Source organism: Xyrauchen texanus, chromosome 11 (assembly GCF_025860055.1).
Source record: "Xyrauchen texanus isolate HMW12.3.18 chromosome 11, RBS_HiC_50CHRs, whole genome shotgun sequence".
NCBI classification, from domain to species: domain Eukaryota; kingdom Metazoa; phylum Chordata; class Actinopteri; order Cypriniformes; family Catostomidae; genus Xyrauchen; species Xyrauchen texanus.
The window spans coordinates 40,444,121-40,470,731 of record NC_068286.1 but is presented as its reverse complement, the minus strand read 5'-3'; the positions used below and the strand labels follow the sequence as shown (position 1 = coordinate 40,470,731).

Here is a 26,611-nt window from a genome sequence, read left to right as displayed (position 1 = left end):
AATTGGAAGGTTTATGTTTCGGATTTGGGTTGTGAGGTACAGTTTATAAAATAAGCATTCCTCTTCACTCTGTTACAGTCTGTACAGCTGAAAACAACATGCATTTGCCACCCCTCCATGAAGAATACAATCAGAAAGTGGAGCTCACACATGCCTATATGCCAAACAACACTTACTGCTTTGGCCACTGGAGGCAATGTTTTGATTACAGAATCACCTTGAAAATTACCAACTCATTACACAGCAAAGCCCGCGTTACCTCAGCGTGCTGCCTGAAGTTGGAGCAGTGAGTTTAATCTAGAAATATCAGCTTGTCTTGGTGTTAAAAGAAGGCATTGCATGACAGAACTATTCTTTTTTTAACTGTGTGGAGCAAAGAAAGTGTTTCACTTTCAAAAGTTTCATGCTGCAGCATCGATGACTTATGTGACAGTCTCTGAGATCGTCTCATTGCGTGCAGTTGTGAACTTCCACTCTCGTAAAAGTCCCATTCAATAATCTCTCAATAAATTACACATTAATTCAAATTAAACCCAGTAATGTAACGACAGCAACACCACACATTGTAAAGAAGTAAAAGATAAAAAACATTATTAGAAATTTACTTGAGTGAGAGTAAAAGTACCCACTTTTAAACTTACTCTATAAGTACATTTTATTTTAATATATTTTAAAAGACAATACAGTAGTATTTACAATAAAATTTAAAAATTATGATTTTCCTGTATAATAAATAACATGTTATCCATGAGCTACCATAATACACCATGCATTTCAAAACTTAAATCACCATGCACTTCTACACATGGGTCTTTAAAAAACTTCACTCGTATGAGCAACAAAACGCACTCAGGTGGTTTGATCCAACATTAGGTACCCTTTCTTAGAGTGAAGGCCCTCTGGCTGACCTACATATGGCTGTCTTTAGGGGATTTTGTGACATTTGTTAACTTCAGTACCTCGCATCCATTCCATCCATAAAGCAGCACAGTTATTGAAGTTTCAAAGTGCCCTGTCAGTTTCATTGTGGGAAAACTATGCCATTGGGCCAGCTGACACTACTCAAGGCCCAGCCGTCTTCTAATGTCTAATCCTCATATTGCCAGGAATGTGAGAACAAGAGATAAAAAAAAGAGAACCTAAGTGTGTCAGAGATGGTATGTGCATGTTCAAGGATGTTGGAGCTTCATTTTTACTCTGCCAGTCAAAGAAGAAAACAACATAAGGGATCTACTGATCTGTCAGTGAGGTATTGAGGAGCTCCAATCAAGTTAGCCGAGGGGAGAATATGTCAGACCTTTCCTGGGATTTTTTTGCTAATTGAGGGCTTTCTTATGGATGTCTTCAGGGTTCAAGAGGTTTTCTGTGTATGTAAGTCTGTCTTCATGTTGAGGGATTATTCTACAAAGCACTGGTTTGACACACAATGTGGTTCACTCAAGCAGGACATGGATCAAGATGGTTCTTGGATCAACATTCTTTTTTGACTGATCGGACTGTTGGCAGAAGTAGGTTGAAAGTTCTCCTGCTGAAATCGGTCTATGCTTACTGAAATTTGAACCACTGCCCTCAGTGGCCGAAGCTAGGAATGTTGTTGAACGTATTGGCACATTTGAGCCCCAGTTCCTGAGTGAAATATCCACAGAGTGGCACTAAATTGAGATGTGTTTTCAGTTCAAACAATGTAATAGAGCCAACAGGAATGCATATTTTATTAATCCTAACCCCATCCCAAACCCTAAACCTAAACGTCAGTGGAGTAAAAATGTAATTTCAGAGCAAAATGCAACCTCTGAATCATGCTCATCCTTGTTTATGTGAACACGATTACTTTCTGGTTTTCATAGAAACAAAGCCCACGTTTCTGTTGCGCCACAGGAAAAGGTGAACACAGTTAAATTGATACAATAATGTCTGATGGGGTTTGCATGGCGCTTGTTAGAAATTCTTTAGAATGGAGTTGATTTCAGGGTACATGAACATTTTGAATCAATGTCAATTTTCAGTGTAATCATGTTGAACCTAACCCTAACCCAGACTATAACCATAACCATAACCTACCCCTAAAATTAGAGGTTTCTCAGGTTCCTATTACTAGCCCTAATCCTACCCTGTAAAGCTCCATGCTGGTCTAGGCTGGATAGTGCTGGTTTGGTGCTGGTTTAGCTTTTGGACCAGCATAGCCTTGATTTTTAACACATGTTGTCTTGGTGGTAAAGCTACGATAACCTTAACCCAAACCCTAACATGTCCTACATCTGTAAATTATATTAATCCAGTTTTAACACAATGCATTTTGAGCCTTGCAGTAAAACATGCCATTTGTTGTATGCCAGCATATTATTGAATGAGTAGCTTCAATGTATCTCTCTCATTTCTCTCTGACCTACTCTCCTTATAGTCTGTCACGTATCCTCAAAACTGATCTGCAATCAGATCAACTAAAACTATCAGCAGAATGGTTTACATTAGAAATGAGTAAAAGCATTGTGTATGCAGTGCATGTACATTGTGTTTGTGTGTGTGTGTGTGTGTGTGTGTGTGTGTGTGTGTGTGTGTGTGTGTGTGTGTGTGTGTGTGTGTGTGTGTGTGTGTGTGTACCTGGTCCTGTGTGCAATGATATACTGTTAAAACAGGGATTCAACCATATTATTGTTAAGACTGAATAGTGTGTTTCTTAATCTTATGAACTGACTAATGAAAACACATGTAATTTCTTCATCTTTCATGTAATTACTTCATCAAAATAGTAAGTTACATGCGAAAGTAACCTTTTTACAAAAATGCACAAATACAAGAATGTTTCTTGAATGAGTACCATTCTTGACTCATCTGTTGATGGCCAATGACCTGTAAATATCACTGCAAGATTCAGCACTGTTACCTCTAAGCAAAAGTTGTCAATTTTTTGGACATGGATGTGGCATTGCAACACATACACATAAATCATGTTTCACGTGCATGCTAGCACGTACAGTCATGGTTTCACCTCCATTATGGCAAATATTCAAAATCTCAGACATGTCAAAATCCACTGAATCTAGTCTCAACCATCTCCCTCAGGGCCTCTTGGATTCCAGACAGCTTCTGAGGAGAGCCAGAAGTCCTCCATTTTCATCTCCATAACAGCTGTGTACACTAATGCCTCTGATACATGTAAGACCTTAGCAAATGAGAAAATCCTTCTGAAAATGTGTAGAACTTCTGCAAGTCAGCAATTATGCCATCAAGCAGCTTTACATATAATGATGAGTCAGAAATCTATACTGATGATTTGGGCCTTATTGATTGGATTACATTTTCAAATATCAGTTCATATCTCTACTTACAATTATTCTCATCCAACAATATGGCTTGGGTGGCTCCTTATTTGTAAGTCTATGGGATGATTTCACCTGTTTTCAATCATCTACCAGACAATAAATTGATACTTTTGATAGTATAAATTGATATACTCAATTATGCAAATGATTTAAGGTGACATTCACGTTCAAAGTACAAAAGTTGCAGAGTGCGTTAACAGGCACCACAAATACAGTGTCCCTAGTTTAACCACTAATTTAAACTTAATTAGTTTCCTTATTGAGTTCCTTCTTAGAAGTAATTAATAAATTGTAAACACTGAATTGGATCATGGGTACATTAATGTGCTCTTGTCCCTTAGTTTAGAATCTGTGCATGTGCATATGTGTGTGTTTTCTTGTTTATATCCTCTGGATATCAAAGCTGGCACAATGTCCAGCTTATGTGGTCTAATGATGATGGTTTGCATGCGCAATCACAAACAAGAGTACATCAGCTTACTTACACAGCTTAAAAATGTGGCATAAAGAAATACACCCACCCACACATGATTAGTTCTATTTCTGATTGTTTGGAGCCTGTGCTGTGTTATAAAAAGCTGATAATAGCAGTTATATTCTTCTGTAGCTCCCCCTTTGTCTTACTTTTGGATTTTGTGGATTTTGTGGATCACAGCCACACATACACATTCACAAACTTATTCACTGAAAATGAATATTCAGACAGAATTAATATAGCAATAAAGATTTACTAGTTGTTCACTAAACACAGACCCCTTTGGCACTTTCTTTTGCTCTAAGTAAAATGCAAGGCATTTTAAGTGTAGATGTTTCTGGATCAAGTGAAATTTGAATAGTACTAAAGTGGCGTCACTTTAATATATATGCTCCTTTAAATTGAAATTGCAACCTGATATATATAATGCCCATAAAATATAATTTCAGTTTAGGCCATTCTGTCCTTTTTTCATGTGCCATATTTTTTAACAATATACATTTTTGCTCAAACCATGAGTGAAATTGTTAGCTTAGTTGAGCAAAAGCTCATTCAAAACAAATATTACAACCAAGACATCATAGAAAATATTAGCTCCAGCCTCTCTGACCACAGGATGTGGCCCATAACACCTCATGACAATACAGTAGCATTTAATCAAGGAGTTTTGCTATGAAAACTAGAGAAATCATCTGTCTAGTTTAGACTTTCTAGTATCTGATGCCAAAAATGTTCACATTTTCACACTTTAGAAGGAGTACATTTCAGATTTCAAAATGTTATGAATTCCTAAATATGATGTTTTCTTAATTTGCAATTGGCTTAGACCATAAATGGAGTCAAAGTACTCATCAAACATATCTAGACAACTTAATGACTATCTGTGCAAACCAATCCTATATGCACAGTGCATGCACTTTAAAACTTTGATTCAAACAAACATTCAAAGCCGATGAGCTGTGACAGGGCTGGTGTGGTTTAGGGGTGTGTGATTTATCCTCTTTAGTACTCAAAACCACATACATAAACACAAATACACACATTCAATAGCTTCAATAGGAAAGAAAAAAATTTGAAAGTGTGAAGAATGGATGTGGAAAAAGTCCAGATTCAATTGCAATTTCTCAAGTCTAGTTAATAATAAAACTAACAGCATAATTATTAAAATATAAGAACGTTTTGTTGTAAACAATAGTAGACTATGGGCCCTATTTTAAGAGTGCTAAGCGCATCACTATGCAATAAGTCATACAAGCAAAGTCAGTGGTCATGAAGTATTTTTGTGCAAGCACTCTCTAAGTCTAGGCGCAAGTGAGTTTGGCAAAATTGTGTGCATAAAGCGCCAATGGGCTGGGTCAAGTGCAATTTTATTTTGAGGTTCTTCTCCAGGTATTGCATCGTCTGAATCCCATATATTCCATTACCAGTTAAGCACCAGCAATATAAACAAAGTCAGCACATTCATAAGACGTTGGTAGTTGGCTGTATGCAATAAATTTGAAGAAATTAAATATGGGCTTACTTTATATTGTGTATTAACTGTGTCCTTTTTGAATGTCAGGCATATTTATATAACAGTGACATGCTTATTTTATACATACGAAAATTTGCTTCTCATTAGGATTTGGATGTAAGCGCTGTTATATTATAAAGAATGTAAGTATTAGTAATAATATTGATCAAGTGACACACAAATCATTACTTGTATTAACAATGATTGTAATGGCCTTCCAGGTTAGGCTGTGGATATTTGCACGCGCTTCAGTTCTACCAATCAATGTTTCTTTAAAAAATACATTCATTTATTTATAGAAAAAAAATAAAATAAAAAAATTCAAACAAAATGAACTATTTGGTTAAAAATCCTATATAACCACCTCCGGTAAAATCTAAACATTTTTCCCTCTCCAACTTCTTCCACTGGCCCCTTTTGTAGTGAATTAAAAATCACTCTAGGACAACAGGTGGAAAAATATAAATTTGATCATACATTCAACTGTAAATATAATCCTAATAATAATAATAATAATTGAAGTATCGAGAATTGAGTATTTAAAATTTCAGAGACTGCAATATTCAAAAAATCCAAAATGGCTGACTTCCTGTTGGGCGGACCTAATGACTGTAATTATGAAAGTTGTCTGGCTTGATGAGAACTACAGTATATATGTACCAATTGTGGTGACTGTAAGTGAAAATGGAGGTGCTACAGAGGCCGTCTTATCACCCATTTTAAATGGGGCGCTACAAACACACACACACCCCCTCGAAACTTTGGCCCTTATGGCTGACGAATCTGATGTGTGTGCACATGAAATTTGAAGCATGCCAAGTGCCTCATAAACACCCAAATATAGGAAGAAAGGAATTCATGCATTGCTATGGCAACAGTATTTAAGACACCAAATATTCCTTCACAATTTTACATCAGCAGTGTCTTGACATTATTCTAAAAAATTTTGAAGCAATTTATGTAAACAAAAGAAGGCTATTTCAAAGTCTGTTAAAAGTACTATTCTTCCTGCTGCCAGTTGGTGGTGCTATGACCATGACCCATAATAGCCACATAAGAGTGATCAGCCCCCATTACCAAACATACAGCTGAATTTTCATAAAAATCATACAATGCATACAGAAGATATAAGGACAACCATGGAAACACCGTTCAATATATCAAAAATCCATAATCCATAAATTTGGCTTAAGGTTGCCTAAATTTGGTGACAGTCATATAAATCCTTGAGGAGGAGAATTAAAAAATTCAGGGCAAAAAAAAAAAATAGGGCCCAGGATAAAAATTATTTATCAGGAAATCAGCAAATTGCGCTTTGTCCCATTCATTAACATACAACAACCACAGTTTGTGTGCATACACCCACAGATAGCTCAAACACTCTCACAGACGAAAATTCCCCATAGGAAATAGAGTCCAATATGTTGGGTCATAAGAATTGTGTTCAGGAGGAGAGAAAGAATAGGTCGGGATGACATAAAAATGACAGAGTGAGTGGAAAAATTAGATGAAAAATCTCTGAGTAAGTTTCAAAACCACATATGCATATCTCACTCATTCTCCATGGCATGAATTAATTTGTTAGTGGTGGAGACAAAAGTTTCTAAATCAGGAGCTCACCCTCATTACATTTATTTATTCCATGTAGAATTCTCACACATACATCACCCTAATGTTACCATAGCAATGCTTCACCAAATATAAGCCATGCTGAGTTTATAGAGAGTGAGGAATAAGGGCAGAGAAAGTAAAGGTAGTTTTCCCCAGTAATGAAAAAAAAAAAAAAATTCCTGAAATTTTTTTTCTCCTAGTGAGTCAGACACAATTCAATATTTTACAGACCCAGACAAGACAAATTACAGACTTTGGCTGTGTTCAGAATAGCATACTTTAATACTACTCTTACTATTTTACAGCAAGCACACTGTAGATAATGTCACCATAAAGTAGCATACCAAAGTTTTAAGCTTGTATGAATATTTCACCATGCCTTTTGTTTAAAAAAAATGTATATGGGTAGTATAAATTATACCACTTTGCATTATTCAGTAAGCAGTCCGCTATTCCATTCCAAGCACATGCTTTGACATACAGTAATTTTAATTGAACTGGCTAAAGGAAGTGAATGTGACTTGCTATTCACTTCTAAAGCAGGGAGATTCCAAGAGGATCATAAGCTTGTTTGATCTCAATAAGAACTCCTGACACAATAGAAAGTACTGCCCTGTGTAAGAGGCTACTGTGGCTCTGTGTGTGTGGGTGCGTGTGTGCGCGTGCGTGCGTGTGGAAAAAGGCGACGATCAGGGACGCCTGTTGATGGGGCTTGTTGGAATTACCGTAGCAGAACGGTCTCATTGTCTTCCCTTTTCACAACATCTTGTACAACAATAGCTGCTTTCAAACAGCCCGTTTACTTAATGAAGACCTCTAATGATATGTTAACAGCGCGCCGTTTAATTACAGTTTAAAGTGCTCCCACACATTGCACCCAAATGAGCAGTAAGTAAAAAAATTCACTCTCACTTTTGCTTCACGATTTTTTGGATTTCGCGCCAAAAACAGAAAGGAGAGATTTAAGATTAAACCAACTCAAAAACACAGAAAACGAAAGGGAAGATATGCTTGGGGTTGTGGAGTAAGGGACCTACGTTTCACTAACAAAAACATTTGGATGACGCTATAAGAAGTCCAAATTTGACCCTTAATTTAGTCTATTCCACCGGTGATGCGTGTGTATTGCGCGCGCTGTGACAATTGTGTTTTTATTTAGGCTACATTTTAAAAGTGAATTAGAATGTGAGTATTTTTATTTTACCCCCGCGACCCTGTACACAGGATAAGCGGTTGACGATGGATGGATGGATGGATGGTATTTTTATTTTATTCTAATTTGAAGATAAACACACACACACACGCACTATATACCTACGTATATTTTGTAGGTTATTGAAGCATGTTGCATAAACTCATTCAGGACCACCTGGACTTATTATGAATTACTTTTACCTGACATTCTGTAGCTCCAGGTTGTGTTTTTAGTAGTTGCTCCACCTCTTCGTATGGAATGATATTCCGGACATTATTCAAAAGGAATTGCAAATTGTATTTGCAATTGCGTTTTCAATTTGTGGACGCATAAAATGTGACATAATCCAAACGCAATTGCAAATCGCGCATTACGGTTTGCATTTTCGTTTAAGCGAACGCACAGTGACTGCCAGATTTCAAATGGAAAAGCAAAGTCCGTTTGCAACTGTGTTTCCCATATCTTACGAGTTTTGGCCCTGTCATATTTAAATAGCAATTTCAATTACCACATCTGCTTTTTCACTTTCTCAGCGTCGCGTATGTAGCCAGCCAAAACTCAAATGGAATACTAATTCCCTTAGTATTTCCATTTCCGATGCCGTACACAGAAACCAGTCAATCAGGGTCAAGGGTGGGATTATGCTATGGGGCGTGTTTGTCTTGGGAAGTCACATCACTCACAGTCTATCAGGATCAATAATTAGCACTGCACTTTATTCATCTATAATCTCACACTGGACTGTCAACATATTCTCCTCAATATACTACTTCATATATATATATATATATATATATATATATTTCATATACTCCTACTTATTGTATTGTATATTGTGTGTATTGTTTACTGTACATTGTATATAATTATTGTGTTGTGTAAGTATGTGTACATTTGATATGTAAATTGTTTTGTGTAAGTATGTTGTTTACTGTAATTGGTATATGTCTCGTCACTGTCATGACTGCTATGTTGCTCAGAACTGCACACAAGAATTTCACCTACTGTTGCACTTGTGTACATGGTAGTGTGACAATAAAGTGATTTGATTTGATTTGATTTGATAAACCGGCGTCTGTTCAGGGCATCACCTCTTGACCGTCGACTGTGAGTGACATCACTTCCCAAGACAAACACGCCCCATAGCATAATCCCACCCTTGACCCTGATTGACAGGTTTCTGTGTAAGGCATCGGAAATGGAAATACTAAGGGAATTAGTATTCCATTTGAGTATTAGAAAATCAGTTATTTTGAATTCTTATAATAAAGGTGGCTTAAATTTCATTGATTTTGATTCTCTTAACAATACCTTAAAAATTAATTGGCTTAAACGTTTCCTTCACAATCAATCTTCTATTTGGAGTATAATCCCAAGATATATTTTTTCTCAATTAGGAGGTATACATTTTCTTTTAATGTGCAATTATTCAATTAGTAAACTTCCTGTCAAACTTTCCAATTATCATCAGCAGATGCTTATGGCTTGGAAACTTATTTACAAGCATAATTTCTCGCCACACAATTTTTTAATTTGCAACAACTGTAATATTCTTCATAAGAGGAAATCTTTATTTCTTGAAAACTGGTTCAATAATGGGGTGATATTAGTAAACCAGCTATTTGATAGTGAAGGTAATTTATTTAATTATTCCGATTTTGTTTCAGGATACCAATTCCCAGTATCTAGTAAAGAATTTAATATAGTTTTCAAGGCCATCTCTTTGGAAATCTGTATGCTGTTTAGAAACAATACTAGTGCTACAGTGACTTCTGTTTCTCCCCTAGCCCTGAATCTACTGTGGTTGGTTCTATTTGTTTTTCAATACATAAATCCAATTATAAAATTAGGTCATTATTTTTGGACCCTGTTACTTCAATTCCTTCCTCCATTTCTTATTGGAATAACCTTTTTGATGATATTAAATGGTCATATGTTTGGTCACTTCCTCAGAAATTCTTTCGTAACTAATAAAGTTAAAGAAATATCCTATAAAATTATTCATAGATTTTATCCAGTTAAATACTTTTTAAAGAAATTTAGAAATGATATTGATACTTCCTGCTCTTTTGTGAAGCCTCCTCTGAAACTGTTGATCATTTGTTTTGGGAATGTCTTTTTCTCGGTCTTTCTGGAACAATATTGATGCTCTGATTGTCCAAAAGGTTTTATGTAACTTTTCTTTATCATATAGACACATTCTTTTTGGATTTTATGTTAAAGACAAGAATCTAATTAATGCATGTTTTTGTATAAACCTTCTTTTATATATTGGAAAGTTTCATATCCATAAATGTAAATATATGAAAAGTAAACCCCACTTTAGCTTTTTCAAAGAAGAATTGAAGATGTATTTAAATACAATTTTAACTTCTGTTAACAAGAAAGCAATGAAAACATCCAGAATTAGTGCCATGTTTAATATTCTCTCTTAATGTTTTTTCTTTTGTGCCCTCTTCTTCTTTTTTTTTCTTTCTTCTCTTACTCTCTTTTCTTTTTAGACTATTGTTGAATATATTTAAATTTCTTTCACATTTCCTCTCTTAATGTATTCTGAACCATAATTTCTCTTTTGTTTTGAAAGATTGTTTATATTTCTTGTATGTATCGTCTTGTTCTGTTTGTTAATATTGCAATAAAAAAAAAATTAAAAAAATAGTATTCCATTTGAGTTTTGGCTGGCTACATACGCGACGCTGAGAAAGTGAAAAAGCAGATGTGGTAATTGAAATTGCTATTTAAATATGACAGGGCCAAAACTAGTAAGATATGGGAAACACAGTTGCAAACGGACTTTGCTTTTCCATTTGAAATCTGGCAGTCACTGTGCGTTCGCTTAAACGAAAATGCAAACCGTAATGCGCGATTTGCAATCGCGTTTGGATTATGTCACATTTTATGCGTCCACAAATTGAAAACGCAATTGCAAATACGTTACAATTTGCAATTCCTTTTGAATAATGTCCGGAATATCATTCCATATATCTTCGTCTAGAGCAGCTAGCAAGCGAAAGCCCACCTGAAGCTGCCCTAGGGTAGGCGAGGAGGTGGAGTCTTCCCTCTGCTTGCAATTCCTACACAGTGAACTAGTCTGGTCATTCACATTCAACACGGGCCAGGGCGTTCACGGGAGTTTCAGATCTCTCTGGAGGAGTTAGGAATTTATTTTCCCCCAGCAGACAGGAAAATACATCATTAATGGATTTATTTCATGCGTTTTGGTCTTTGGACCTGCTGTAAACTTAAATTTAGTACGGTGGTACTTTAATATAATTTGCGAATCCAACTTTATTCGTGTTGGGATACTATGCGAACTTCGCTGTAATGTTGGAATAAAACGAAGAGGACTCGTGAAGAATTACTTAGCGGGACTATTGTGACTGCGTTACTGAAAACGCAAACATGATCCTTACTCGTAAGTATGTTTTTATTTATTTTTCATCAAAATTACTCACTCCTGTTGTAAGGAAACTTATGTTGACTTTTTTGTAATGTTGTAAAGCGGATATGGAATGCTATGACATGCCATGATTAGCTATAATGCTTCTTTACAAATTCCGCTATTTTATTTATACATTGGAAACATATTACAATTGATTTTTAATATTTAAAAGCGCTATTATTTTGGTTGTCACTAGGTGTTCCAGGCTGTCAAATAAGTAATCTGCCCTCGCGCTATCTTAATCTCTGCTGGTCTCCTTCAGTTTTATTTGTAACGATTTCACATAATTCAGTGGTGGTCTGAGTTCTCTCATATTTAAATGCAGAGAGTTGAGGGAGGTTTTTGAGAGGTATCTGCATTTTCAAAGAGAAAGCAGAGACTCGCGCGTTTGACTCTGAGGGCGCATTCGTGCATCTTTTCACGTCTCGCGCCCTGTAGTTATACATTTCGGCGCTATAAGAGAATTTCACTCAGTCAGTTGCTAAATTGTTCTGGTCATTTGTCTTTCTTTTTTATATCTTCTCTTTTCGCTTGTCTTTCTGGTGCCTTCGTGAAACCAGTCGTGCAAAGTGCGAGTTTGGTCTCTGCATGAATGAATGAACGTTAAATTTGTGTATCCCTTTTCTGATACTACAATCAAAGCGCTTTACACAGTGAACAAGGGGATTCTCCTCAACCACCACCAGTGTGCAGCATCCACCTGGATGATCTGCAGCCTTTTGCTTCAAACACGTATCTTTTGCCATGCTCAGAATAGAGACCTCTTGATTGTCTTGCATCCGAAAAAGACTAGTGTTTCAAAGAAAGTGTGCTGTTGTTGCAGGAAGTTGCCTGTCTGATCAGACTTTCCCCCCTCTTTTTCTAAGTAGAGGTCAATAAACTTGGGGTCATGTTAACTCCAGGTGATAAGCAGGCAGTAAGCAGATCGGTTGGGAGTCAATGGAGAGAATGCCATGCTTAAAACCCATCACTTTGATGTTGATTTACATGCACCACCTGATAAATCAAAGGTCACGGTTTGAGCTTGATGGACTAGAAGCCTTGAGATAGATTCATACTCAAACATCCCACACTGTTTCAAAACATTGAAGCTTTCAATGGAGGATGCAGATATAGGTTTTCATGAGTGAATCTCCCTCATTGTCATCTGAAAACAGGCTTTTAGTTTATTTAATAGGTAAATATTTGACCACAATAATTATGTTGCAGATGCTTTAGGATCTGTCAGTAACTCTGCACTGTAATAAGAAGCTTGCTGTGATATTAGAGAAGAGTCTGTCTTTCTTCACTTCTTTCCCCCTCTTAGTATTCTTTAGATAATAGATGGATTGGATAGAATGGTATATCAGGGAGCGAATCTAATCATCTGACCTGAGATCAGTCTTGTGTTACACAAAGTGGCCAGTCACCAGACCTGGCCAGGCTGGCTCCAGGTCAGCGATACCTAATGTTTAAATTTGTCAGAAATTCAGAAGAGCACATTTTAATGGAGCCATATGGCCAAAGAGTTTATGTTTGTGTGCATTGCATTGCAGTGTTGGGTGACTGTAGTGAACCGTGGGATAACTCCATCTCATGTGCATGTGTAGATGGCCAGATGGAGGGGATCATCTCGATTTCAGAGTTGTCTGACTCTCACATTCTCCCTCCATATGTCTTTAAAAAAACATGCCAAATGTGATATGCATGATCCCCGGCAAATGATGTATGACTTCTAGCGATTTGCACATTTAAAGTGTAAGTGTGGAAAGGCTCTGCATAGAGAAAGAGCTTAGTGTCTTTTTAGTTGGTTTGGCAAATAAGACATCAGGTCACATGAATTTCAAATAAAATCTAGACCATCTAGTTCCACTCAAAGACAGATATTGGTGTTAGTGCTATGTTCATTTGCAGCTTAAAAAGCTGTATTATTAAAATGAACCCAAATGCACATGCACACTCCTAGATTCCAATTAAGTATGCACACTGACAAAAACAAGGCTTTGAAATTCAGGTTGTGAGTTGGATTTTGCTCCCATAGCAGAGAGGTCTGCCTACACAAACTTGCTTAAACACTCATACACAGTGGGTTCCACCACCTCCCTCTGATGCTGTGGGACAATCGGCCAGCGATTGTGAGAACTTCCTGCAACAGGAAAAAGAGGACGAGGAGGAGAGAGGAGAAGAGGAAGAAGAAAGGGTAATTTTAGATGTGGCAAATAAAAGGTCCCAACAGAAATTCAACTTTGGCCAAGTTTATAGGAAGTTATCCCAAGAGATTATGTCTGTCTGTCTTTCTGTGGGTCTGGAAGCTTTTGTCTTGTCTGTCTCTCAATGTTTTTTTGTGAGCATATATCTTAGATTTCATTCATTTGATAGAAATGTAAACATAAGGTGGAGTGAAAAGTGAGTGCTTTGATTAATGACGGAGACAATGAGACATACATGTCTCTGTGACGGATGCCACCCAGACATCCTGTGCGCTCGACTCAGGTCACTGTGCCAGAGGTCAAATGTCATGCATCCACTAGGAGACTGGACCAAGATATGAAGCAGATGGATTGTAGATTACATCTGATGTAGAGACAGAGAGATGGGAGGGTGCGGTGGTGGCTGTTGGTTCCTTTTTTTTAATTGTGTGCTTTATTTGTGAGAGCTGTTCCCACTTAGGATTAGCTAAATGAATATTTCCCTCATCATGTTACTGCCCAAATCTACCAACAGCGTTGTAAATGGATAATACATAATACAATTTTTTTAGAATTTTGTTCAGTAAATATTGTGTAAAATAAGTGAAAACACTTAATTTCATCTGCAGTTTTACTGTACATCTCATTTGCTATCTTTAAATTGTAGTATACGTTTCCGCCATTGGCCACCCTGCTTTGAGTTATCAGTATTGGCGTCAGACATTTAGAAATTAATATCAGTGAACCTCTAGTTTAAAGAGTAGGACTCTTGTTAATGTCATCAAAGCTCTTTATGTCTATCGTCACTTTTTAAGTCAACTGTTTGTTTGTTTTTCGCAAACCCTTGCCTTGCATAATAGGTCACATTTGGGAAACATTGCATCTATGAAATTATGTCATATGATATATATATATATATATATATATATATATATATATATATATATATATATATATATATATATATATATATAGGCCCTTTGGGATATGTTTGGACGTGGAGAATATACTGAACGTATTATTCAAGATGGAAAAGTGTTAGTGTGTCCAACTCAATAAAGTAATAGTGACTTTGGCTTTCAACACAATGTTAGCTCAGCTGCTCAATCTAGATGTGTCTGTAACTTAAATTTATAGTCTCCTTTAAATGTAAACACATGTACTGTACAATTGCAGAGAATCAATGGTTGTTTACTTTACAGGGGCGGTTCAGCCTATTTCTCTTTCTCTGTGAGGTAGAATTTTCGACATTCCGCGTGTGTGTTACAGGATGTAAGGTGTTCTCTGTGTTTGTGTTGGTGCTGAAGGCCTCCATTATCTGGCCTTGAACAAAAGGAGGTGTGTCTGACAAAGTGACCATGGTAACCATGGAATGAGGTCTCTTAACGGCTTCCTGTTGGCCTCGGAAAAGCACGGGAAGTGAGGTCGCCGCCTGGCGCGGGGATCCGCACAGACTTGCGGGGAGAACACAGGATGCGACGTGCACACACAAACTCTACACTGACGGCCCATATCCGAACAATAAGCATAGATGTGTGCTGCTTTAAGTGCTGAAGTGGCGTGCTGCTGAAAAGAGTATCAACAGCCTGCACACATCTTTGTGATATTTAGCAGTATGTGTATGTGTGTAAGACAGAGAGTACAAAACAACTTCTCAAGTGTGTTTATACTTATATATCTTCATAAAGACAGTGTTTAAGTGTGTTGTGGGTTTATTGCTGTGATAGATGAAACCACTAATGTGCACTTAGTGAGCAATTTGCCAGTAGGACAGAAAAATCACAAATGTGATCTCTTTCATATCTCACTTGATTCTCCTGGACAGCAATGAGATTAAATGGAGATCAAATGGAGACTTGTTTAAGTCTGCTGTTTCTATTGAAAAGATCCTAGTAATTTCACATTATAGAGTTTCAGAGATCTCATCATGGTCACTGTGCTCAGATACCAAAATCTGTAATCAAATGTCAGAATTCAAAATAGACATTTTTTTTTAAAACTCTTTCAAGTCAAAATTAGCTGTGCTATGCTATCCCCATTAATTTTCAGCTCTATACTTTTACTCTACAGTATGTCAACGATTGTCTAACATGTGTCTATTTTTAGGAGTACATTTTACAATAAACCTTTTAGACATAAATTAAAGTTAATATTTAAATGAAACATGACTGAGAACTCCTTAAAGGTGAAAAAGCAAGATCTAAGCAATAACTTTTGTATCTTAGTATCTGCATATTATCTTGGGTTTGTTACCTGTTTTTTGTGTGCCAACATTCTTTGGCTGGTTTTTACTGAATGACGGTGAGATTTGGATTGTTTGTGATGCCGTCTCTGGTTAGAAAGCCTTGAGCTTATTTACTGTTGGTGTCAGACGGGCACCTGTGTGATTGTGGTCCATTGTGACCAGTCGGGGGAACACCTTGGCGATGAAAGAAAAGGCCAGTCTGCAAGACACTGCTGTGGAGCCTGAGTGTGTGTCCATCATTAACATTTAAATGCATTCTATCTTGCAGCTGCATGGTCTTCAGTGGTGACTAGTCACTGTAAACACACATAAACATACTGTATATAGACACATCTTTACATACTTTAGAACTCTACTGTTTTTATTGAAAGCTGATTATAATTACTACATACTAAACCTACTCTCAAAATAAACTTTTTATGTAACAAATGTTTAAGGATTTCCCTGGATATCCCCAAATGGAGATTTTTCAGATTTTGCCAACTTCTGGGGACAATTTTGTCCCGTAAAGCATAGTTGAGCAAACCAACACATACACAGGAAGCCACAGCGCTTGTTAAAGACCATTCCAGACTAATGTGTTATTATCGTAAGTGTAGCACATTCTTCAAAGTTCATGAACTCCTAAAAAGTGCTTTCGGGCAAAATTCTGCAAAATCACTTGTGGAATGTGCACGTGCATATTTGAGATGGACTCAAGATACAGTTGGATGATTGAGTCCGATCATTTCTGTTATTTTCACATTGGCGTTCTTGCTGTCAAAGCATGTTTTGAAATACTCCCTCTCCCTCATACACTCTTCACCTCCCGCTTTCTTCTCTCTCTCTGCCGGCAGAGGACCTCCCTTATCGTGTGCCTTTGTTGTTGTCACGCGTGCCGTCCCTCTCACGCTCGTTCGAGAGGGGAGTCACGTATCCCTGCTAGTAGAGACAGAGTCTGTGTCCTTTCCCCTGGGCAAAGTCAGCAGTGTCTTTTTACACACATCTTTCTCTCACGTCTCTTTCCCGTAGCCCCTCCTAATCACCATCCTAGTGGAAGAGAGGGCTTCTGAAATGACGGGGAACCTATTCCAGGTGGTCTGTCAATTTTGTACTGCATAATTGCAATCATCACAATTAGAATAATTAGAATTTTAAGTGTTGGGAATGCGCTCAATTAGCAGAGAGGTCCCTCTGCTGATTACAACACATTATGAGATGTAATTGTGAAGATTTTGGAGATACAATTGCAGAAATGCCAGCAGAGCAATCGTATTACCTGTTTTCAACCCATAGAGTGTACTAGAAGGGATTCAGTAGCACTTTAATGCCAGTCCTAAGGAGCTAAAGCTTTTATCCAAGGCAACTTAGCAGACATTAACCATACTGGACAATCTGCCTGGAGCAACCTGATGTTAAATTCCTTGCTCAAGGGCACAATGGTTATCAGAAAAGATTTCTATCTCAGTAACTCGCCAATTCCTGTGTCATGCCTGCTTGTGTTCAGTTCTTCAGTCTTGGAGTTTGCATAAAGATAAAGATAATTCCATTATACCATTTTCAGTGCAATAAAGCAACACTCTCTCTCTTTTTTTGTTCTCTTGCAGAGATTGAGGCAAAGGAGGCGTGTTCATGGCTGAGGGCTGCAGGATTTCCACAGTACGCCCAGCTCTATGAAGGTAGGTCACTTCTCCCTCCACCCTAATCAGTGCCTGTCCAAAATAGATTTTGTGCATGCCACATAGACCATTTGTCAGTTCACAGAATCTTTGCCTGCAGAATTTGATATTCCATCATTTCATTTGCATTTTCATTTCTTTCAATTTGTGATAAGGCTGTAATACCCTCAGGTCTGTTTGACATATTTGATCATATTTGTATTTTTCTGTGGGCATCTGGGCATAGTTTCTATTGGTTTAGGTGTTTTCTAGGGGTGTAAAAATGCATCAATCACCATGCATTGATCAGACAAAGACATTTTTATGCATCTATTACAGAATGTATTAATCGATTATCATTACTATAGTTATAAAACACAAACCTTCTTGAAACAGATGAAGAGCATGCAAGATTGAAGGAAAAAAAAGTGCACAAGCACACATTAAATTAAGAAAGTTCATGGCACCGAGTTCATGAATGCATGAATGAATGAATATTTCACTTACAGTATATAGCGCTTTTCTAACACTATATTCAAAGTGCTTCACACAGTGAACAGGGGACTCTTCTCACCCACCACCAGTGTGCAGCATCCACCTGTATGATGCAACGGCAGCCATAGTGCGCCAGTGCCACCACACACCAACTGTTGGTGGAGAGGAGAGAGTAGAGTGATGCAGCCAATTAATGGATGGAGATTATTAGGAGGCCATGATTGATAAGGGCCAATGGGGGCAATTTGGCCAGAACACCCCTACTCTTTATGAGAAGTGTCCTGGGATTTTTAATGACCACAAAGAGTCAGGACCACGGTTAAACATCTCATCCGAAAAACTGGGATTTTATAATCATGGGATTATTGGATTGGATGGATGGATGGTTGCTGCTGAGTTTGTCTTTCTGTGTCATTATTCATAACTGTTTACTTCCATTTGACCAAAGGACATTTATTGTTTTCTTCTCTGATTATGATATGTTTGTATCTTTTGTATATCTCCATAAAATGTGTTGTATCCACAAAATAGTTTAATCACAAATATAACACGGCCTAAATACATGTTTTTTATCTTGTTCAGTTTGTGCAGTGAGTATAATGCAATAGAACTGACAAGGTGCTTGACAAGAGCTGCAGCTTTCCACTGTCTCTATGCATTTAAACCTGAAATAGGTTTTAATTCTATGACCCTTCTTAATTTAAATGTGCTAAACATCTGTCTGCATATGACATATTTTATTTGGAATTATTTGTGCAGTGTATGTTAACACTACATGAAATGCACATCTGTTACGCTTATTCCATAACGTTTCCATAACGTTTGTTTGTTTGTTTGCATCTAGTCGTTAGTATTTCATGTTGCATTATATATTCTTATCATTTATTCACATAGGATCTATAATGCATTTACCATAAGTATTGTTTTTCTGTTTAAGCAGCCACATATAAGCCAAACCTCCTCGGTCCTAAATGCATATGTGGCTCTTGTGCTCATGTCTGGTGCATGCATGTGCTGTCTAAACATTTTACATTCAGAAAAAACTTTGAATATTTTTTCTGCAGATTTAAACAAAATTATAAATAGTTTCAAAATAATCTAAACAAAATGTGACCAAATTACAGATTTCATGTTGCATCGTAATCGTCGTAAGTAATCAAATCCAATCATTGTCATTGCTAATATTTACAACCCTACACTCAAGATTGTGTTAAATCCATCTTATAAAGTTTGTACTACAGCAGTCAGAATCTGATAACATCACACATCAGGTGTCTTGCACTGAACACCTTTGACCTACTGACTCCTGCCTTTCTGACATTACATGCCCATTTGAGATGTGTTATTGGTTATAGGAATCTGAATTATGTGATCAAGCTGTCATTATTGCTTCACTATAGATAACAGAGAGCAAGTACTCTACGGGAAAGGTCTTGCATACTCAGGAAAAAAATAAAATAATCTGAGGTGTGCCTTTCCCAAACACTCGAATTAATGTGTGTGAGTTATTAAAGTCTCAGTTAATAAAGACAGTCTGGGCTCTCTGTGTGATGCCTAGCACCTATTATGATTCCAACACCCCCTTCCCACACACGCCTCCCACTGATGACCTCTGCAGTATTGTAGTTGTGTTCATTTGGCTGGCTAAGACATACTTCCTTTACCTTTTCAGCAATGGAGGAGGGTGTGTGTGTGTGTGTGTGTGTGTGTGTGTGTATGTGTATGAAAGAGGGCACACACACATTCCACTTGCTGCCAACAACCCCTTTCCACACCCTGGGACACTCCAGCATGTTTATTGGGTCACCATTTTTGTATTGCTTTTTTTTCCCCATTATTTATTTATTCCTCTATGTTTCACAGATGGTCAGTTCCCAATTGAGATTTCCTCAGTTACCAGAGATCATGACTTCCTGGATCAGGATGCCATTGAGGCATTGTGCAGGTGAGACGCAAACACAATAGAAATATAAAAATGTAGAATATGCTTGTTGTGAATTTAAGTCACTGAGTTCATTGACATGTGTAATATCAATCAGTAAAAACAGTACTGATTTTGTCTAAAAATTATTTTATTAGAACAAGGTCAAAGCAGTTAAAGCAAAACATGATTACGCTTTTGTTACAAATGCCTTTATCGAAATTTTGTTGACTTATTCAATGTTTTAATGTCAAAACGTGGGGGAATCATAATAATTTCTAAATCTCACATTAATCAGGTTTTTTAAAATGTCTGTAAAGAAAGAAAAATTGTCTTTAATCAGAGAAAGGTCCATCTGAATCCAGTTGGAGCTCACAGACATCTGGAGGCCATTTTAGGCCTCAGCAGCTCATTATAGGCCTTGTCTCCCCCCTCTCATCCTATTCTCGTCTTTCTGTCTATCTCCATCTGTCTTAGTCTTCATCTCTTGATTACCCCCTCTTTGCCCCCTTCTCTCATTCTGTCTTAATCCAGAGTTTTGACTCTGCAGAAATCTGTTTGTTGGCTAATGACTAGATTTATCCTTTGTTTGGAGCCCCATGGTTCTTTTCAAGGTGTCTGCTTGAGAACAACTGTAACTGTTTCACTCATGTATTTGTGTGTGTATATATTGCAGGAGACTGAATACCCTTAACAAGTGTGCTCTTATGAGATTAGAGATCACTCCTCAAAGAAAAAGAGTAAGTGTCTGGTCTAAAATCCCTTTCACTTGTATCTCTGTCATTTCATTTGCTAAGTTTCACTCATGTTTTCTTTCACCCTCTCTTTTGTTCTTTCTTCCATGTTCTCTCCACATGCTCTGTTTTTAGTGTGTGTAACTTGTGTTTGCTTTTTGTGTAGGTTAATTAGTAGGAAGGTCTTGTTTTCTTATCTTTTTTAAGGGCCTGAGGGTAGAGTTGCTTTTATGTCTTAATGAAGGGCTTTCATTAGCTTCTCTCCTCCTTCTTCTCTCCTTCTGTCCTGTTTATCATCTTTTTCTCACCATACACTTCCTAAAACCCCCTTTCATACCATAAAAGGAAGAGAATGCACACTACGCTAGTCAGTTGTTGGTCACTCTGTCAAAGTTATTTCAGAGTGAGCGTGTATAGAAGTATGCCCCAAAGCTATGACTCAAATACATGTTGGTCGAGAATGCAACAACAAAAAATCCAACTATGTAATCACAACAGGGAACTTAAGAAGATAACCGTCATGTCTGACCGCAGCTTCTTTTTCTGCTCTTAAAACTTGTAGCTCTGAACAATGGATACCTTGTCAAGTGTGCGTCCTGCTAAGAAAGCTAATGACCCTTTAGTGTCATCTTGTGCTGATGGAGTCAAAGGTAGAGGTCACGAGATGACTTAAGGAAGTCATCTGCCCCTTTCAGTCATAAAAGCCCTAACCATCCAGGGAATTTTCAGGTGGCCTCTGTAGGGTCCTTCTCTGTTTCTCATTTTCCTATCCCTGCAGCTTATTAAGAAGTGAAAAAAGTACACTTGAATTAAAAGTTGCGCTTGCACTCTATATTTTCTTTTAAGGGGGGCATTGCACCCTAGGTCTACTTTCTTTCTGATCAAAGGCTTGACCTCAGGGGCTATAAAATAACTACCCCAGTTTTATGGACATTCGTCGCCACCATTATTATGAACCGTGAAGGAGACACCTCTGGATCCCACGACCCCCTGTTAACAGGCCAGCTAATTCTGCTTTCGATGATTAGTCAAGCCCTTGAGACCAAAGTCTACTCTACAGCTAAACTGTAAACTCTTCCAATTCTCCACCTAATCTCTTCAGGAAATTACGCAATTATTTAAGACCGTTTTAACTGAGCTAGAAATCTATAGTTGCATTTCATGATAGAGATCTGCCATTAAAGCACAAACATGCAGCTCCTGAATATTTTCACCTCCCTTCCAACCCCCCTTTGTCCAGGAGTGCCATCACGGAAGACATGGTTATTCAGGCCTTCTTGAGGTGATTACATTGTTGGGGGATGGAATCAGATCTGCCGTCTCAAGCTGGGGTGGGAACCTTGAGAGCTAGCCTGGAATTTTCTCTCCACCACCCCTTTCTACCATCCCTACCACCCTCAGGGAGGAGATAGATTAACCTGGGAAATGCAGAATGAGGGGAAATGGTGAACATGGGACAGTGTTTTGACATGGCTAATCTAACCGCAATAACTTTTTTTTTTTTAGTGGACCCTAGTCTTGAATACATCTTATCGAGCCCAAAGGCTTGCAAGATTGAACAAACTGGGTATTATATAGCTAACTTATAGCTCACTATGCTGAATTATTGGAATAAGAGAAAACCTTATTTTGACAATAAATCACTTTGAGCCTTTGATCATAATCCAACAGCAAGGAAAACACAGGTTGCTTAATAGGGTTCACCTTTCTTATTTGTCTTCACTTTCTAAGATGGGATGATAACATCTGTTATTAGTGTGCCTGGCTGCACAGTTTTATCTGTGCAACTATAACTCTCTTCCCTCTTATTTCAGAGTGAGGACTCTGATGAGGATGAGCCATGTGCTATAAGTGGTCGCTGGACTTTCCAGCGGGACAGCAAGCGTTGGTCTCGCCTGGACCAACTGGACCTGGATGTGTTCTCTACCCCAGCTGGAGAGACTTGCTCCTTACCTCCCTTCCTTCCCCAAGATGAGCGTTTTACCAGAGGATCCCTTCTAAAAGAGGGAGTTAATGCTAGTGCTGAGAGTATCTTAACAGATCTAAGTGAGCAACCAGAGCTAGGCTCTCTTCACAGTGCTGGTAGTGGAGGTCGAGGCATATCTCTGAGTAATACTGTACCATCCAGCCCTGTTACAACCATCTCCAATGCTAACACAGCCACCACAACCAGGGCAAGCTCAGTTGCTAGCATTTGTTCCTCTGGAACATCAGGCGCCAATGAAGACTCCATGTCTGATGGACTTCCATCGCCACTGGAACGTGTTACCTTTGCGTTCGATGTAAAACCCAGCTTGGTAAGTAGTGGTGCTGAAAAAAGCACACGTTCAAGAGCAAAGAGCTTCTTGAAGCGCATGGAAAGCTTGCGGCTACGCACCAGCAGCAATGCAGCTTCCAATCGCAAGAAGAAATGTCCAGCCGGACAAGGCAGATTGGAGATCAGTGGGCCAGTGCTGAAGGAGGGTCTTGACGAAGACAAACTGCGGAGCCTCAACTGTGTGGACATTGAAACTCTGGATCACAATGCGAACCGAAACCGAAGCATCTCTTATTCAACACAGATAAGCAGTGGGAGTGCAGGGAGTAGCCAATCAGAGGCCAGCAGTGGGAGTGCTGTAAGTACTCCCAGTCCAGTCTCAAGAGCACGTAGTCACAGCACGGCAGCTGGGTCCACCAAAAGAGGTGGGATGTACCTGGAAGGCTTTGACCCATTTAATTTTGTTGTTCTGAAACCTTCGGAAGACCAGGAAGAGAAACAGCACCACCAGAACCAGAGTAAGAGAATGGATCCCAGCACAACAGCTAAGAATAACCGACACAACCATCCGAGGTCAGAGACCAGGCAAGAGGAGGAAGATGAGAGTAGGGAAGAGGAAAGAGGTGCGATCTTCTTCTATTTGCCTGAAGGCCACAAGCCTGGCACTTTTCCTAAAGCACTTGCAGATGGGGGATCCTACCGTAGTGGTGATAACATAAGTCACCGCCCACCCCGGAGGGGTTCTGCTTCCTCACTAGACAGTCGATTGAGTATCTATGACAACGTACCTTTCTCGGAAATGGGAGATGAAGAGGATGAGGCAGAAGGAGTGGAGGAGCCAAAACTGGAGGATGTGATAGGGCGAGTCAGTGGCCTGCAGCGACTGGTCAATGCATGGTCAGAGACAGGAACTGGGGAAGAGGAAGAAGATGAAGAGGAAGGAGATTCAGATTCAGCCCTTGATTCTGCATCTCCCTGTCCATTATCCCCACTGCAGAATCGCTTAGAAGAGACAGAGAACGGCAGCGATCAGGACAGTACCGGAAACCCGCTAACAGAAAGGGATGAGACACTCAGTGGACGCGAGAGATGCGACTCTGGTGTGGGAGCATCCCTTACACGAGCTAACAGGTAAAATTCAAACACACACACACAGACTCAGATAAAACATTGTCTGATAGAGATAGATAGAGAGATGTCCAAAGTTTTCTTATTAACTGTCCTGCCAAACTGTTCCAGTTGTGATTAAAAGCTTTGGCAATGTTGAATGGAAAACATTTATGCCAATAAGGAACTATAAATAGAGAGCGACAGAGGGAGGAAGGGAAGGAGAGAACATGTCAGAACAGCTACCCTTACATAATCAGGGATACGTGTATTTTACGAAATCCCAGTGGAATGTAGCACAGGAATTCAGAGAGCCCCCACCTGGTGATAGAGGCCTTTTGATTAATCCAGATAATCTGCAGCTGATTGTGTGCTTGTATGTTTTGTGTGTATGCATAATATTTGTTAGTCAAGGTACTTCTTTAAATTTTTACTGTGTATTTGTGAGTGTGTTACATTACCATTACATTCATTGGACTTTACATTGGATGTTTATTTTGTGTGTGCATTTTCAGCCCTAAAGATAAATGCTACTATAAATGAATCTGTTAATTTTTGTGTTACCAAGAAAATGTTGTGAGTTGTTCATATATTCAACAAAAAAGGCTCATATTGTGTATAACAATTGTATAAATGTAAACATTATAGACCTCAGAAGCTGCGCTGGCCAAGTTTCCAGAGCTCTCACAGGCCAAGTCTATCGTCAACAGTGCTGCAAGTTGGATGTCAGTCAGTTCTGCAGATGAACCTCCTCCAGAAGTACAGCCTGCTTAAACTTACTGCTTTACTGGAGAGATACACACCCACCAACAAACACGGCTTCAGCTGGTGAGGTCACAGAAACATGCACAATTAAACGTAGTTTCACCACCCTCCTGAGCAATTGTTAGCATGCAAAAATTATTCTATTTCTGTCTGTCTATAATCTTTATTTCACTCTTTCTTTCATTCTTTCACTCTTTTTCTGTTTTCAGTGTTTTTTCTCACGCGGAGTCAAAAAGTAATAAAAAGTATTTTATTTATAAAAATTCTGCATTCCAATCTACGTCTTGATGTAATCTTTCCTCATGATCATGCAGCTTGTTTTCATGAGCTGAATGGGAGGCTAAAGAAAAAAATTAAATGTGATGAGACTGCAGTATACCCAACAGACTCGTGCAGCACACGCAAGCTATTCTTGCATCATGAGACATCAGCGCTTCAAATTCGGTTAATAATGCATGTAAATGCCCCCGCTTGGTTTGCTCAGGCTGCATGGATGACTGCCTACATTCCGTGTTTCATTTGTTTAGTTTTGCTTTCAGAACAACATGTGATTTAATAAGGAAAACACCACTATTAATCCTTGAGATTTCCAACCCAGCATAAAGGTACACCCTCCTTAAACCATGCTCACATTCAAAATTACATTAAACGATTAAAAGAGAAAACAATCCCACATCGTGGAGTTCAAAAATCTTTTCAAGTCTATTCAAAATATTAATTAAACCTGGAAATAACGTTTTTAGGATTTTGCAGGTGCGATTCGCCGAAAAAGGGCTAAATAGTCGATCGGCTTGTGATGCACGAATGGCAAGTCTCGTCACACTTTAATAGTGTTTAGCATCCCATTCAGTTCATGAAAACGCGCTGCGTTATCAAGAGGAAGGATTACATCAAGATGTAGATTGGAATGCAGATGCGAAAAATGTCACATAAATAAAATAGCCTGCCCCATCTCTCGCTGTTGCTTGTGTGCTAGTGATTACATGATTACAATGACATAATATAAGAAATATTTCAGATTCCACACAATTTTGTGATCAGTAATCAAAGAAGAAAATTTGTGACATTAAATGTGTTAACTCATTTTGTACAAAAGGACATGATTATGTCGTAATCATCAAGTTTTGCACAATATTTTCACCCATACTGTTATGCTGATAATATAATTTGTAATGAAAAAATTAGAAACATCTTCACAAGTGGACTCACTTTTATTCGGCACAGCCATTGACCAGGAAAATAAAAAATGGCACTCCATGTCACAAAGGTTTCTGACCCCTGATCTAGGCTATGCAAATACAGGCAGACCTCACAAGTTATGAACTCTTTTAACCAGTGCCTTCCCTGTTGTGCATTTTTGTGCTTGCCCCTTTTTCATGCTCCCCTCCTCTCCCTTGGGGGCTGGTTATATCAGACCTCTACAACACAGGGCTGTTTTGTGACTTTGCAGTGTAAACACACTTCTGCACGTCCCCACGTATTGATGAGAGATTTCAATATGTGTGTTTATGAAACCACTATACATTATTAAAGTGACAAGCCCCCTATTGGAACCATGGATATATATGCAGTGTTGGGCAGTAGCTTAACTAAATTTCTGAGTAGCGAGGAGGTAGCTTCGCTATCTTTTTAGTAGCAAAGCTATATTTTTGCTAAGGTAGCGTTGAGAAAAGCTACACCACTACATCATGCCTTCTACCAGGTGTTTACTATCGGCAGTTTT

General features: G+C 38.3%; 1 protein-coding gene across 4 annotated transcripts in view; it reads left to right on the top strand.

Annotated features, from left to right (window-relative positions):
* Positions 1 to 26,611, top strand: part of LOC127651749 (rho GTPase-activating protein 7-like) — a 137,111-nt gene that overhangs the window by 97,613 nt on the left and 12,887 nt on the right. For 3 of the 4 annotated variants that reach the window (XM_052137743.1, XM_052137742.1, XM_052137741.1), the window contains 5 exons: positions 17,559 to 17,630; positions 19,968 to 20,049; positions 20,702 to 20,765; positions 22,574 to 24,147; positions 24,772 to 24,951. In XM_052137743.1, coding sequence (XP_051993703.1) covers positions 17,559 to 17,630; positions 19,968 to 20,049; positions 20,702 to 20,765; positions 22,574 to 24,147; positions 24,772 to 24,951 — 1,972 coding nt within the window. Of the gene's footprint in view, positions 1 to 11,235; positions 11,533 to 17,558; positions 17,631 to 19,967; positions 20,050 to 20,701; positions 20,766 to 22,573; positions 24,148 to 24,771; positions 24,952 to 26,611 lie in introns of those variants that run through there. The other variant, XM_052137744.1, reaches the window with a different exon arrangement.